General features: G+C 37.6%; 1 protein-coding gene across 1 annotated transcript in view; it reads right to left on the minus strand.

Annotated features, from left to right (window-relative positions):
- The window catches only part of SHANK2 (SH3 and multiple ankyrin repeat domains 2), a gene marked incomplete at its 3' end in the record, with an annotated part of 271702 nt that overhangs the window by 202385 nt on the left and 53009 nt on the right, over nt 1-16308 (minus strand). The window contains 1 exon segment of the mRNA XM_080345299.1: nt 12802-12852. Coding sequence (XP_080201425.1) covers nt 12802-12852 — 51 coding nt within the window.

The following is a 16308-nucleotide window of genomic DNA, read 5'->3' on the forward strand; positions in this document are numbered from 1 at the left end:
CCTGACGCAGCACCACTCAGAAGCATTGAATTACACAACAAATTAATTTTGTTCTTTCCATTATGTATATATTGAGTTGGGAAAAATATCATTTAACATCAGGGGATTGCGCATATCCCAACCCACAGAGTTTATGCCGAAAAAAAAATCAAATAAAATAAAAGCAGTGTCAATCAGAGAGAGGAGAATTTCATGGCTGGTAGCTCCTGCAAACAAAGATGCCTGATCTTTTCTTTTAATGTCTGACACTGATGGGCCTTGGATACAACATACAAATTTGTGGGTTGCAGTCTGATGTTGCAGGGGAGAACAAAGACAAATGGAACTACACAAGATGCTTAGAAAAACAAATGTAGCAATATTGGACTGCATGCTGTTTCTGTGTTCTAGTGTTGTACAGAAAACAATCTAATTTTGCCTTTGTGTAACTTTCCTCCTACCAAAAGCTCTCAGCGAATTCCTTAAATCATTATGTTGTTCCAGGCTTTATTCAGTGATTTGCTTTCACTGTTTTAATCTAAGTGTGAACCTCTTTAGTAAATAGTGGGACAAAGCATCTGTGCTTCCAAAAGTGTTGGTGGATCATGTCAGTTTTATTTAGAATAACACCATTTTCATAACTGAAAAGTGTATATTGCTCTCAATGGGGGAAAAAAAAAAATGAACTCTTATAGAAGTTACAAAATACATAATTAGCCAAAGTGGTCAAGCGGTTTGCCACAGGCATATGCATTATGCTACTACAATTTATATAGACAATTGTAATTATTGGGAGGATGGGGTTGTTGGGTAAGTTAACATGTATTGTTTAAGGTGTCAGTCAGTTGGATCCATTTCTCCAGCCTTCTTATCTTGCAGCACCATTCCCAAGCACATCGGATTGCAAATGCATCCACTCTGCTCCGACAGCTTTTCACAATACCTGTGCAGAAGTCTGCATGACGCCACAAGGTGTGTAAGGATGCAGAAGTGCATCTATACAAATACCAGCTTTATAGCCCATCCTTGGCTCAAGTGGCTCTCAAATATACGCTTACTCCTGATTTACTGCAGGCCAAATGACAGAAGAAACCGAGCCATGACATTGAAGGCCATGCATGACTATGAGTTAGCCCGCAGGAATTATAAGAAAATAGCAAAGAAATAAACCCACAATATCTTATTTTGGCTGCAGCTCCTCCCTCTTCTTCAACTCTTAAATCTTGGTGTCCTTCACTGCCATTTTTCAGACTTACTTTTCCTCCTTCTCATGGCTACAGTTGACTTTCACTCCTTCCTCCACCAGTTCCCTAAGGATAATCTATCTGTCCGCCACAAAGAGCCAACAGAAAATAAACGGCACGTAATAGAGAATTTCTAGAAGATACCACATCACAGCAAAGTCACATAAAATGAACAACAAGGACAAAAGGATAGGGACAGAAAATGAGAGCAGCAAGAAAACAGTCTATGAGGTAACTCATGTAGAAGAGGAAGATCTATAGGAGGTGGCATCATGTAAATGTCTAATAACAGTATAAAAAAGAAGATCACCTATCTTCATATGCTGAAGTTTAATTGTGAAGAGAGGAGGAAACAATGAAGCAGTTAATATGGAATTACTACACTTGTTAATATGTTATTACAACATCACAGACTGGTTGGGGTTGGAAGGGACCTCGGGAGATCTAGTCCAGCCCACCTGCTAAAGCAGGTTCACCTAAAGCATATCGCACAGGATCACATCCAGGAGGGTTATTGCACTTCAAGAGTAATGTTTTCAAAGAGAAAAGAATACATTGTTTTACTGAGGAGACATAGCTGGGCTTCACCTGTCAGCAAACAACCTACAGAACTGCGAAAGCTTTTCATTCTACTGGTTTGCTTCCCACAGGTGTATGCTGCTTTGTGATGTGTTTAATGATAAAAACCTGCATTACCACTTTCATTCTTCACAGCAGAGCAGCCAAAGGAGCCCATTTTTATTCTGGCAGAGGTATTATCAACTAAGCCATAAACTAAGTGCCGAGATAACTAAATGGTTGACTCTGTAGTCTCCCTGAAGCCCATGAATCTGCAAGCCGTGTAAGGAGAATTTAAGGAGAGAATACTATTGGGGTCATGAGTGTAGAAGAAGCCACTAAGACCTCCATATCCCATAGACATAAAGAACTAGAAAGTAAAAAACATTTACATAATTCTAGATGTAGCTTCTCAAATGGGGAGTTAGTGAAAACCATCATTTTTGCACCCCACATTATCCTCTGCACATATGTTTGTTTGTTCATTTGTGTTTCCCGGTAAGTGATCTTCAATAATTCCTCATTTGTTCTTATTCTCATCATCTCAGTTCCAAAGTGGACCTCACACTGGGAGCAACAACTAAGTTAAACTTACACTCTTGAGACGATGCACATTTGGGTTACCTGAGTATAGAGTCTCTCCCTGCAAATTTCCAATCATCTTTTATGCTACAGGCAGTAGATACGCAATGCAACCATTCAACCCTCAAAATCTCTTCTAAACAGAGGAGAGCAAGCTCTATCTAAATCCATGCCATCAAGCAGGATCTTTAACAAATAAAACCCAATAATTTAAGATGATAATTGTCTCCCTATCCTTAGTTCGATTTAGACATTTGGTGTTAAAAAGAAACTAAAACATTCCTGACTTATTCATTAAAATAACAGCATTTTAAATTATATTAGTAGCCTACATTTCTTCACCTCAAAAATAACTGTTAATGAATCATGCTGATATAAATAAGAAAGGATAAAAAAAGAATGTATCCGCTGTAACAGGGGGTTATCTTTGTACAAATATGTAGGTGTTTGCAGCATTTGTAATGTTCTCAGTGGTTAATCCCATTGAGAAAGAGAGGCTTGCTCACTGATGAGTTTTTGAGGTGGATTAGTAATTAATGTCAGCAATACTATGCCTGCTTCTGGTTCAAGACATTACCATTTGCATTTTACAATGTTTGAAAATGTCGAGGGAAGACTTTTTCCACCCCCTCCAGTGTAGCCTGTTTCTTGATCTCACCTGCAGATTAAGTTCTGAGTTGGTACATTGACAACTAAGATTAGATTTTCTGTAACAACAATATAAAAAAGGACCCTCTGGTTTCTATAGGTAAGTGAGAGCAGGTAAATAAGATCAATTGAAAGAATACGGAAGGTGTAAGCTTAAAAAAGTAATCTTATGTACATACTATTTCAGAAATAACACTTATTCTTATGTTTCTGGCAGCAGTGGTAGATAGAGCTACATGATATTCATTAATTCAGCGGAAAATGTGTGGCTGACATCCAAGACACTACTATGAAAATAGAAGTGTTCTGGATATTATTTGGCAGTCACACCCCCGGACATCATGAGTACTACAATAAAATTTGACTTCCATGTTCAAGTTTCAAAATAACTCTGTTTTCTTCCGGACAAGAAGTGATGCAAATAAAGTGAGAAGAAAATGGGAAAGCACATCCCTAAAAAAGAATGGGATGTGAGAAAGGAGAGTGATTGCATAAATAAGCAAATTGCATATGTTGTTCTGTACTAAGCCATGGCATTTCAGGTGCAGATTCTTAATGTTTCAGAATAACTGAAGACTGTGTGTCTAGGAGATAAATCATTCTCATGGTGGTATTACCTGTACATATGTGCAACTACTACATGTGTCCACCAGCACTTCCATTAGAAGGAGGATCGTTTGGCACTAATCACCTGGGATCCAGCCTGTTGTCATCCAGAGAAACACATCTAAACTGGGTTAATTATGATTGTATTCGTATACTCAAAGCCACAAATTCAGGTGCGAGAATTTTAAGTAATAAACAGTACACGTTTATAAGTGCATGAATAATAGGCTGGGTATCAAAAGAGAAAGTATATAAGGCAGAACAGATAAAACAGAGTAACACAAAATACATATTTCAGATACTACATTAGGAAGCTTCAGTTGAGAAGCAAATTCAAATTACTTGCAATATTTTTTGGTTCACTGTTTTTTGTAATAGAGATTTAAAATGAGGGAAAGCTCCAGCCCTTGGCTCTACCAGTGGACACCAGATCCAGAGTCAGCGGGAACTGGTGGTGCAGCAACCCTGCAAGCAGCCCCCACCAAATTTGGCTTCTGGGGAACTGCTGCTTATAAACAACATCCAGGTGCCTGTAGGTCCTCAGGATGCTCCTGTTGTAATGGGGGAGAGAAACACAATCAAACATTGTTTGCACTCCCCATACCGTGTTCCCAGCGGAGCTGAGGTCAGGAGAGCCCCAGACCACCTCCTCAGCTGGCCCATGACTGATGGAGGGGTGGGTGGAACACAACAAGAATTAACAGAATTTATGAAAGTGGGGAAAAATTTTTAACAGAATCACCGCAACTGTAAACATTCCATAAAGTCTAAGTATCTTTTTTCCTGGTCTAGAATTTGGCAAGAAATTTAGAAATGACTCACCCTATGTCTCCCTGTTAAGGACCATGTTTTCCTTTATGTTGGGAAGCTGCAAGGAACATCAAAGGAATTATCAGCAGAGAAGAAGGAGGAGAAATAAATGGGACTCACAGGACACATCTGAGGTCAAGAAATAAAGTATAGATGGAAGTGGAAGGACTGGAAAATAGGAAGAAAATACAGTGGAATTCCAGTGATTCCCAGTGAATCTGGGAGATATAATCTGAACGAGATTTTTGATGGAGAAAATGAAAATGTATTACTACTTTAAGATGCTTAGGAATGATAGTACTCTACGACTCAGGAAAGTGTATATCGTGTAGTATACAAACAAGAAAGCAGCATACATTTGGACGCCGCACATTGCACAGAGGAGTAAGGTGACACAAAGCAATTCCTACAGCTTCTGCTCAAATCTTACTCAGTTTCTGAATATCAGACACCAGTTTAACATAAAGATTTTTCAAACTATATAGCAACAAAAAGCAATACAGTAAATAATTAAGATGCAGGAGTGACTAATTAGTGATTTAAATTTATGTAGGCAAGACTACAAAAAGTAAACGCTCTCAGCAAGCTCCTGTACCATTCACAGAGTCACGGCATTTTGACATGGGCTTAATGTGGAAGAGATGCACATCTTATTCTACAGGTTGATAAGCAATTAATAAATGAGAAAGACACAGCTGTTTAAATCCTAGTCCCAGTAAAGGTGGCGTGTCTTTTGCTATGGCCTCTAATGAGACCGGACCCAAGTAAGTGGAATAATCTGTGGGGCAAAAGTGAAAAATTTCGCAACTCTAGGCAGAAATTGCTGGGAATTGTATTCTCCAGAACACAACTCCAACAGAAGAACCCAGTAAACCTTCCATTTCATTGTTCAAACAATATCAATAGTGCAGTAGACAAGGTTCAAAATATTAACTAGGAAACTCATTTCTAACTAGTGCTCCACTGGTTCGTTATCTTAAAAGAGTCGTCAGGGTTTTCTTAGTACTTTCTTCAGCTTACATGATCAGGACGCTTAGCATTTAAAGTTTGTTAGTTTTTTGGTTTTTGGTTTTTTTTAAAAAAAAAGAAACTATATGAGAATTTCTGGTCATTAACTGACAGGAATGGATGGTCTTTTCTGAAAGTACATCTTGCTAGTGATAAATAACACCATCAATGAAATATAGGTTCACTCTCCTTATCATCACCTTACTCTGTCTTGATGTGGGTTTTATTTTAGAATCTCACTAATTAAGCCTTATGGACAATCATAAACTTCATCTGTGTTCCTTCAAGGGCTGAACTGTCTGGGCTGTTATTGCCACACATCATTATGGTCGGGAAAACCTTTATCTGTAAATACAATGGATGTTTCTTATCTATTTTGTCACTCTCTTTCACGGGAAAAAAGGGCAAGGGGAAGCAGCTATCTCCCAATTGAAGTTCTGGAGCTGACGACCATTTTCTTGGCTTTTACAACAATACTATTTTACACCTACCAATATTCTGTATTTACAATACCTACCTAGAGTCAGTGACAGAACAAACCCCCCAACACACAACTGTTAATGCCTTGTAAAAAGTGCATCTAAGTGGGACACTATGAAGAAAAGACATCCAAACACATAAAGAAAAAAAGGAGAGGAAAATCCCCAAAGTCTAGAGACTGGATTAGCAGTGACGAATAGACCCCACAGGCACATAACAGCACATAAAAATAGTGTAAAAATGGGTATTTCAGGAAACCGGCTGGCAGAAAACAACATCGCAGCTCCAGAAATGCCTGCAATGAATGGACTGGAGTAAGAGACTGTGAGAGGTGGCTGAAGGTGTTAAACAGGAATCTAAGGGTTACTATGGGACAAAATTTAGAGGATAGTTTTAAACACTATGAAAAAATATGGAAAATGAGATAAGACATCAAAACAAAGCAGATATTTCATACTAATGGCGATAATCACAGATATTTCTGAGTAAACAGAGGCACAAGCACACGCTCGGGACTGAAATCACAACCGTGCTCAGTCTCAAACGGTCTTTTGATTTCAGTGACTTCTCCAAACACAGCACATTCAGAACAAGTTTTTAAATAGCACAAGTAAGACTTACCTAGCTTGATACTATGTGCCAGAAACACTCAGGGAGAATTTGGGAGGATACAAGAATGCTAATCACATTGCGAGGTCATATTCTCAGCTATTCACGCCAAAAGCAGGGTAACCTAAAGCGGCAATTTTTGCATGCAGACACGCAAGCCACACACAGCTAACAGGGATTTCAAGCACAATCACAGCAGAAGTTTCTTTGGAGAACCAAGACCTCCAAGGTCCTCAAGGGGAATAAAGTTATGAAAGGAATAAAAACGAATATTAAAAACCAAGTTTAATTTCTGTTTCATTCAGGATCAGACCAATTTTCCTCAAGCACTAGGAAGGAACTTACTCCTGACTAATCTACAAGCATCAAAAACTAATGTTCATATTAATAATAAGCTAGGAAGGACATTAAAATCATTTTTTCAAAAGAGTACAAGCGCTAAGTAATTCACGTAAGTAACATAAGCACTGGAGTGCAGGAAGCACAAAGCAAAATCCAGCTGGCACTGTTGGACTTGGGCTTTTCTGCAGCACATTTCCAGACCAAAGAGCAAAAGGGAATGTGTTTCATGGGCGATTTCTGAAGAGTCGGGAGGGTCTGGCAGGGCAAGCATGATGCTGGAGCTAACAAGCCATACTTCACTCCATGCAGATCCACCTGAGAAGTCCCAATTTCTGGGTATTCTGGGTTGTCACCACTACAGAGAGTAAAAGGTGGATTTACCACTCATCGGCTTTTCTAGGTCCATTTAATTGAATTCTGAAAGGCATATATCAGTGGGGCACAGGCAAACAACCAGTTCAAAAAAACATCCAAAATTGTACCTTTCTACACCATTAGGCATCGAGTACCTGTAAAGATCTAGTGGTTTTATGCCCCTAGTCCCATGGTGTTTAATTAATGTAATTATTTCTACCAGTGTTCACACAGGTACACGCAGAGTGGCACTGCAGCCCCTCCATACAGGGGGAGGATCGGGGACTGTTAAAAACTTCTGTCTTATAGGAAATCTCACAGGAAAAGAGAAAGGGAAGAGACAGAACCACAGATTTACATGTGCAAGAAGGTTATAATAATTCAAAGGTTTGTAATGGATCATAATGTGTTTCGCACAGCCAAACAGCCCCCAGACAGCCCGACTGCCTTTGAGTCAATAATTCTGTTTGCTTAGTTAAAGGATGATGCTGAGGCCACTTTTAGAACTGGCACAGTAGCATTCTAAATGTATTTAAATGTTTCCTTTGCTTAAAAATACCTATTAAGAGGGTTATTATGAAATCTACCAAATAACTGTCACTTATTGCTTAGGTTTTTAATTCTATTGCTACACCAAAAATAAAGAAACAAACCGTATTTGTACCAGGCAATACCTTAAGAAATCATCATTTAACATCCAAAAGAACTGCTCTTTTTTCCACAGGTATTTAAAAGCAAGCTTGACTAAACGAGTATGTTACATTTGCACAGTACCCTAGGAGGCCTGGAGAGAAAGAAACAGATTGTACCCTATGGAAAAATACCTGCTTCTTTATTTTTCTTGAAAGTATCTAGATCTACACAACGAGAAATCTTTCAAAAATATATCCTAGAAAAATCAACCTTTTCACCCACTGTGGTTTCAATAGTCTAATTCTGTCCAGTCGCATGTAACCGTGAAATGCCATCATTAGATAATTTTCTGTCCCATAGCAACCACTCTGTTTTCTCAGGGAAATAAAGTACTTTGACGTCCTTAGGCAATACCTTTCTCTGTGTGATTTCCTAAATGAAGGTGTTTGCAATGTAAAGCTAACATCGCCGTTTACACTGGGCTTTGCAGAGATTTATAGCCACTTATGTGGAAAATAAAATGCTGGTCATAGGCTTTTCCAGCTACATATACATGTGCATGTACACAGAAAGAGAGCGTTTCACATTTTACATAAAAAGGCTGGATTTGTTAATAAAATATGGCTTATTTAAAGTAACGGATTCAAGTTATTAGATGAATTTACATTATTAAACAATTATCTAAGAGAGGGCAATGGAAAGAAGAAAGAGGTAACATTTAATGATCTGAATGTGCAATGATAACTTCAGTCTGACTTTGCTAAGTGATGAGAAAGAAAATAAGACTCCAGGGACTTGAAGCAACTTGAAAGGATCTTCCTGTAACTGTCACAACTGACAATTCCACCTAATTCAAAAACTTCAGGGCTGCTGGCCAGAGCCACCAGTTCTCAAACAAGGGTTCTTGGTACTTTACTAAAACTCTCCATGGAGCTGGCTTTTTCTTAAAAGGGTGTTTTAATTATTAAATCGCACTAAAGTGACTATACCTATTCTAAATAATTCACCGACGCTATTTTACTGTGCAAGTCACTGCTGAAGCTCCCTATAGGCATTGCACAGAAGCAAATGTGAAGAGAGGTTACACAGCATAGTAGTATGGCACCAAAATAATGGCAAACAAACCCCCAAAACCATAGAAGCAGATTTTGTACTACACTTTGATTTACTATAATCATGTGAGAGTTTGGGTGCCAGCCTGAACGTTGTCTCCATTCAGCATAAAATGACTTTATGAAAGAAGAATTCCAATTTTTATTTATTATTTTTTTTTAATTTTGCAACCCTATGTCTTTTCATGACATCAAAATGTTACTCATTTAAATGTTGGCAATGAGGGGCACTGGAATGTGAAAACCTCTCCTGGGAGAACGTGGAAATGTTTGAGAGATGGAGGGTTAAAGAGAACGTGAACATCCCCACAAAATGCTGCAGAAGACAGTGAGCTGGAAAAATAAGATTCAACGAGCTGTTATACTACACCAGATTCTTTAACAAATTGAGTTTCTCCGGCTAAATTTTTAAGAATAAAACACCGAGGAGGTTACAAAGGGTATTACAAAGGCTCTGGATTTTCATAACTGTTCATTAAGGTTGCTGATCGCAGCAAATATGAAATGTTTCCATCTCTATTTACCCCCGCTGTTGAAATCAGCCACAGAAAGCAGACTAGTAGGAAACCATTTGTTCTTGTTGCACAACTTCAATTTTTTGTCATTAAGCTTTAATGTAAGGAAAAGACATGATCTGAGCAGTGTTAATTTCAATGCTGATGCAATGTGATGGGTGCACTTCATAATGACATATGATATCAGAAGATGTGTCCTGGTGTAACCTTCCTCATACAGAGCGAGGAGCTTCTGAAAATACAGAAGGCAGAAAACAGCTTTGAAGCCATTTCTGGAAAGTTGTCACTTGCTTTCAATAACCGAACAGGATTTGTGACTACCCAGCCTTATTGGTCCCAGTCACTCAAATGCTTTAGTTATAAAACTATGCCTTCGTTACCTTCTGAAAGGCTCATCTTCTTTAATTTATTACGATTTTTGTCATATGAGCACCGAAAAGAACTGTACAAAATCGACTTAAGGCAAGTTCCGTGCTCCTTTGTTTTGGGGCTGCCTCAAAGCAGCACTAATTAAACCAGAGCTCCCCACTGGGGCTTCTCATTGCATCAGTAGGGGATGGGTGGATGACGGGGACAGTTCGGTCACGCTGTGCCTCCTGGAACAGGGAGGACCTATGGAAGAGTTTGCTGGGCTTAGGGAACATCTAAATTATCAGTTAAGTCGAGTCCGCCTCAGCTCAAAGCTGCTGAAGAGAGACACATTAGCAGAACCAAAATTAGTAGTCTTGTTAGTGGTTTTGTAACCCATTTGGGCATTTTGGTTTTCAATACTTTGTATAAATTCCAAAAATACTTGCGATAAATTCCTCTTCGTTTGCACATTCATAGTTTTAAGAATTAGATCGGCTTTCAGGGCCTTTTTAATAAATATAAGATCACGCTCCATGCTGTGTGTTTATGGACATTTTATCAGATAAAGATGAAGTGGAATTAGGAGCCCATGAGATTTTAATTCCTTGTTAAGCAATTGTCATGGCAGATTCTGACAAGCACAGAAAATGTCATCAAACTGAGCAGAACTAAGCAGTCCTCAAGATAATTTCCAACTTCTCATAACAACGGAACACGGTACATCTATACATTTCATTACAAAGACTGTAACCATGGTAGAAAACGCAGCATGATTTGATTCTGACAACCTGTAATCCCAGTTCTAACATAGTTTGAATAAAATTTTTTGTTTTAAAAAATCTCCAAAGCCACTACGTTCTAACTTTAAACCAAGAAAAACAAAACCTAATGAAACTGCATTGAAAACTTCCTATATTTTAGCTAGGGCCCAGGGGAAAGGCTTAAAACGTTCATATTACCACTTCAGCTTAACTAACATAAAACGCGCTTGAAAAAGATAGTTCTCTTTTCTCCAATGAGATTAAGAATGAGCAAATGATGGCAGATTGGAGATTCAATGTCAAGTCTCCAGGCACAGAGAACAACTTCCTAAATCAAGGAGTAGCCACTACACAGGATTTCAGGAGTTCACTAAATTGAAACATTTCATCAAAATTTTGACTTTCTGTCATTGAAGTCTCCTACAAAACAAAAAAAGTGTTATTGGAAATCCCTAAACAGCTCTAAGTGGGTCAAAGCTGTCAAACCCATCGATACCAGGCACTGCTGGTCTTCATAAATGCCAATCTAACAGAATCTATGCCTTGACAATTTCCTATAGAAATGTGTAAGTACACACTCAGTAATGTTTGGGGCTTGGGGGTTTGGTTTGGGTTGGTTGGTTTTTGTTTTGTTTTGTGGTTTTGTGTTTGTATTTCCTTTTTTCCTTTGAGACATAACAGTGGCAACTGATAGTAATGAAATTTATTCTAAGTGAATGTCTCTCATCAGGAGTTTAACTGACTTCAAACTTTCTCCATAATACAGAAGCAAATTCTATTATAATACAACAGATTTCCCATATTATTTATTCCTCCAAAACATACCGTGCAAGTATTTAAGAAAACAAATGATGTGAGTTATGTCTTAACACTCATGATGGAGAAAGTATTGGTTAATTAATCCCTACTGATTTTAAAAGGAGCTTATCTGGCTTTTAGCAAATTGCGAATGTGCCTTGTCTTGCTCTAACATGTATTTAAGTTCTGGAAATAATTCCTTTGATTCAATATCAAACTATTAGTCACACTCATTTCTGAAACTCAGATGCACAAAGAGATAAAGTACAGTTGAAGTGACAGATGAGCACAAGCAAATACACCTAAAATAACAATAAAGTATGTTTAACATTCCCTTTATACTTCTGATAATATTAAGGACACTGAAAAATCTAAGATTTGTTGTTCATTTACTAAAGTATTTGAAGCATTTTATGTTGAGAATTACTCTAAAATGGCTTCTGTCACTGCACCATAAAAAATGGATATTCATATATCCAGATAAACAGACAAGACTACAAGAGCCCCTTCTATAGGCGTTCCCTGTTTAAACTGTTCTTGATAAACATTTTACATTAATAAATCAGGTAAATTTGAATTCATACATTCTACAACCATCTCCTACTTTGCAGAGCCCCTGGAATTCTGCACAGCTTATGCAGACACCTTGCAAACCTCAGAGCAGCATCGAGTCCATTGTCTCAATTACCTTCTAAAGTTAAGATGTTTAAAAGGACCTCTACGCCCAAATTCTGTTGCCTTTAAAGAAAAAGTAAGCAACTATATTTTTAATACTTAAAAAAATTCCAGCCTACATTGTTCAATGAAATTTGGAGTCTTCCTATTAACAACTGAATTGTAAACCACATTAAAATACCAATATACTAACAGCAAGTCACATATATCATACACTAAGAAATAATCATTCTCTTAAAAGAACCTGTAAAAAAACCCAAAACTATTTGTATTCATACTTCTAAAATAAGAAAGTGCTACTCTCAAATGTCTCAAGAAAATACAGTACCCCAGAATTCTGTTTGACACACTAACTGGGATAATACAGCGTTTAATCATTGCTTATATGTATTATTTTATATACATGGACATAGTATAAAACATACTAAGAAGAGATTATTCTATTAGTCACAATGAAGAACATCTTACACTAAAAATACTTTATTCCACCCATCTGTGGAGTTCAGAGTCATCTGGAGCCCAAAATCTTTAAGAAAGACCCTCTTGATCTACCACCAATTTAAACCAGCTCAAGACAACAGCATATGGGTCCATGAAGTCTTTCCTTATGGGAAAGCTATGCTCCTAAAATACCTCTGTGGTTCCTTGATTTTCCTTCACCAGGAATGAGAGCACCAAAATCAGACCTTGCTACTATTGCCCCAAAACAGAAAAATTACCGTGGTTTAACCCTTACCTGACAGAAACAGATTCCAGAGACTTCTACTTGGATATGGGAAGCAGGATCCTTTAAGAAGGGCACGGAGCGAAGGCAACATCAAAAAGAAGTTAGGAGTCAGAATTGGATTTTAAAGGGGAAAATTTGAAAGCAGAAGCTTATGGAAGCAAAGCTCTTCTGATGGCATGACTTGAAAATGGAAAAGCAAAATGAACATTTCGAGATGGGGAAGCCAGCTCTAGCTTCTCTTAGTTTCTCCTACTCTGTTGTCTCTGCCACTTTGCACATGAAACGAGACGAAAACGAGGTAATGGAAGTTAACGAAGAATGTTAAATGTGATTAAGGGTGGCAAAGGAGGTGACACAGGGTTTGGAAGCCTGGAATATCTTAGCGATACACCTGGATTAATGAGAAAGTTGGCGACAACTTGCTGCAGTGGTGGACAAGACACCAAAATGACTCCCCTCCCTGCCCCAGCAGCATTGGAACCACAGAATCACCATCACAAAAAGATTATTTCTCTTTCTGGAAAATACCATTCATAGCATGTTTTGTAATCATTTCAAACTTAAATGACATTTCTCAAAATATTTTTTCTCTTTTTCCTCTCTATTATTCTTCGGTTGTATTACTAGAATTCGTATTGTACAACAAGATACTAGTAAAAAACTAACCCTTCTAAGAATGTGCATTCCTGCCAAATCTTTTGTCTGCAGTTTTCAGCATCTTTACATCAAATACTATAAAAAGTCCACAAAATACTCATAGGACTGGTTTTGAGTATTTATGGAATTCTGTTATCACAGCTGTTGACCCAAGTCTGCTTTTAAACATTTGTACAACTCTGCCTTGTTCACTATACAACTTCTACTATTTCGTGTGCTTTTCAATCTTTTATGAAGTATCACACTCAGTTTACTTTAAAAACATTATTTTACAATATAATTATCCACAATTCATGTCTTGGTGTCGGTAAATTTAAGGGATATTGATACATTTGGAAAGTTTCGAAAGGCTGTGTTTTGAAAGACTATTTTGTTCAGTCGCATGATTCCATATTTTAGGAAGCTCTTTCTAACCACACTCCCACAGGACTTTGATATCGAACACCACTTGCACATCAGATACACCCCTGGAAGTTTCCACATTTCACATTTGTCCAGTCCAATTAAATATTTTCTTTAGAATGACCCAGGAGTATCAGTTTTGATACTTTAGGGATCAAATTCTGATTTTGAATAGATGCCCCACAATTATAAGCCTAACCACAGGCAAACAAGAGCAACAGTTGTGCTTTAATTTTCTAGCATTCTGGAATACAAAGGATATTTTCTAACATGCTGGAAAAGGAGAAAACATCTGCCTACCCCAGCGACTGAAACAAGTGTATGTTGAGATACTCAAATGCCCCATAGTAAATGAATAAGAGAAAAATTTGAAGAGGCTTCCCTACTAAATAAATCACGAGTGGGTTTAAGTGTTGCTTCAATTATTGCAGCATTCAATGTGTTTAGCTCTACCTATATGAAACATCGCATATATATGATATTATATGATAGAGAATTGCATGTATCTGTTCTCAAGGTCGCTTGTGCAGTAAATGATACTCCAGCTATCCCTTGAGCACATACTACAGAGTAAGAAGGAGGTGTAAGAAGGAATCACTGTTGTGAGTCTATAAATCAAATTAACCTTAGTGGCAGAAAAATAATTCAACAAAGAAAAAAGAAAGTTCCTGAAAGTTTTCCAGAAGCTTAAGCAGCAGATTCAACAAGGTACCATTGAAATCTTCAAGGGGAGTCCCAAGGAAAATAAGCTCGTCATGAAAATTGGCAACTGACTTCTTCATTGTGATAACAGGTATTCAAATGGAAAAGAAGAGGGAAAGCAAACATTGCCAATATTTTGGCATTTGTAGGAGTTACCCAAAAAAAGCATCTCTAGGTTCTCTACAGCTTTAACCTGAGGAAAAAAATGCGCATTAGTGCTGCAAAGGAGCTGACACACTTAATCTGCATCCCACTCAGCCAAGGAACATCCACTTCTGTACCCTCATGCATTATTCACCAGGAAAATCAAAATAATCTACCAGTGGTTAAGCAGCTCGGAATCAAATGCAAATCAAGGGAAAGCGCTTGAGAATGAGGATCATTCACAACCTGCTCCAAACTCCTGATGCTCCTCCACACCGCGAGTCTGGGGATTCGGGTAGGACCCGCGCAAACCATCGCAACCCAGGCCCGGGGCTGCAGGTGTTTGGGGCAAATTACCCTGAAAATGGGTCTGTTTCTGTAGTGATGGCAAAAGCACTGACCTCTGCCCATGCCTTGAAAAGGAACTTGCTTTATTTATATTCAAGTAGATTCTCACAGCCTCTCTATACTTGTGGGCTTTTTGGCACATAAGTGAGAAAATCTGACTTTTTATTTTGTAATTATTAAAAGCCTGTGTTTACGGTAGCGCTGACTACAGTTATATTTATTCTTTATCTAACCATGAAATTTCAGATAGAGAACAGTCAGGCATAAAAACAAATTTAACATTCTGTAAAACAGTTTTCCAAGGATGGAAGAAGTTACCCTTATCACCATCTTCATTCTCAATAGTAAGATTCAATGGCAATTACCTTACACCATGGTTTATGATTATTTTATTATCTATAGGAGTAAACAACAGCAAAAATTAAGATCAGAAAGAATAAATTAATTCCACAGTCACACTGAGTAACTAAAAGCCCAGTAGCCATTAAGAAGTTATACACCATTACTCACAAGCTAATGTGAATAGCAGAGGCATGTGTAATATTTGCAAGTTTATACAAACTACACTGGACAAATTTTCCATGAAATCTACATAAACCTTATAGTATGAAGTATTTCCATGTGTCTGAATTTATTACCATCGACAGATACTCAGGCAGGTGTAAAATCCACACATTAATGTTCTATATCAGAGTTTAATAGCTTTAACCCTTCTGGTTTTACGGACAATCATTGTGCTGTTTGTATTTAGGCAGCACAGTTTTTTCCCCACAGATTATACACAGCAAAATAGTTTGGAATTCGATGGAAACTGATGGTTGTTTTTCATAAAAGACATTTTAAATGGAAAAAAAACCCTTAGGTTTAATCAACTAGATATTTATTTCAACAATTGGTTGAACCCAAAAGTTCTGTTGGCAGCCCTAGGCCCAATCTCCTCAAATTACAGAATGACAAATTATGACAAAGTATTCTTGTGGTAGCCATAAAATTAGAAAGTGTAAAATAATGAATTAAAAGAATCAAATTTGCCTCACTCCAGGTTGCAAAAAATAAATCCATTGAGATCATATATTTTTGCGGTTCTTTCAGAAATATATTGGGCTGTCGGAAAGCCTAAGACAAAAACAAAAAGAATTCAGATATTCCAGGGAAAATGAGAAAAATATGCTGTTGACAAAGAAGAAAATCAGACTAATAAAGACCAAGAATCACCTCCTCCTGAAATTCAAGATGCAATACTGTTTCACTAACAATTTGTCT

Source organism: Nesoenas mayeri (genome assembly GCF_963082525.1).
Source record: "Nesoenas mayeri genome assembly, chromosome: 5".
NCBI lineage: Eukaryota > Metazoa > Chordata > Aves > Columbiformes > Columbidae > Nesoenas > Nesoenas mayeri.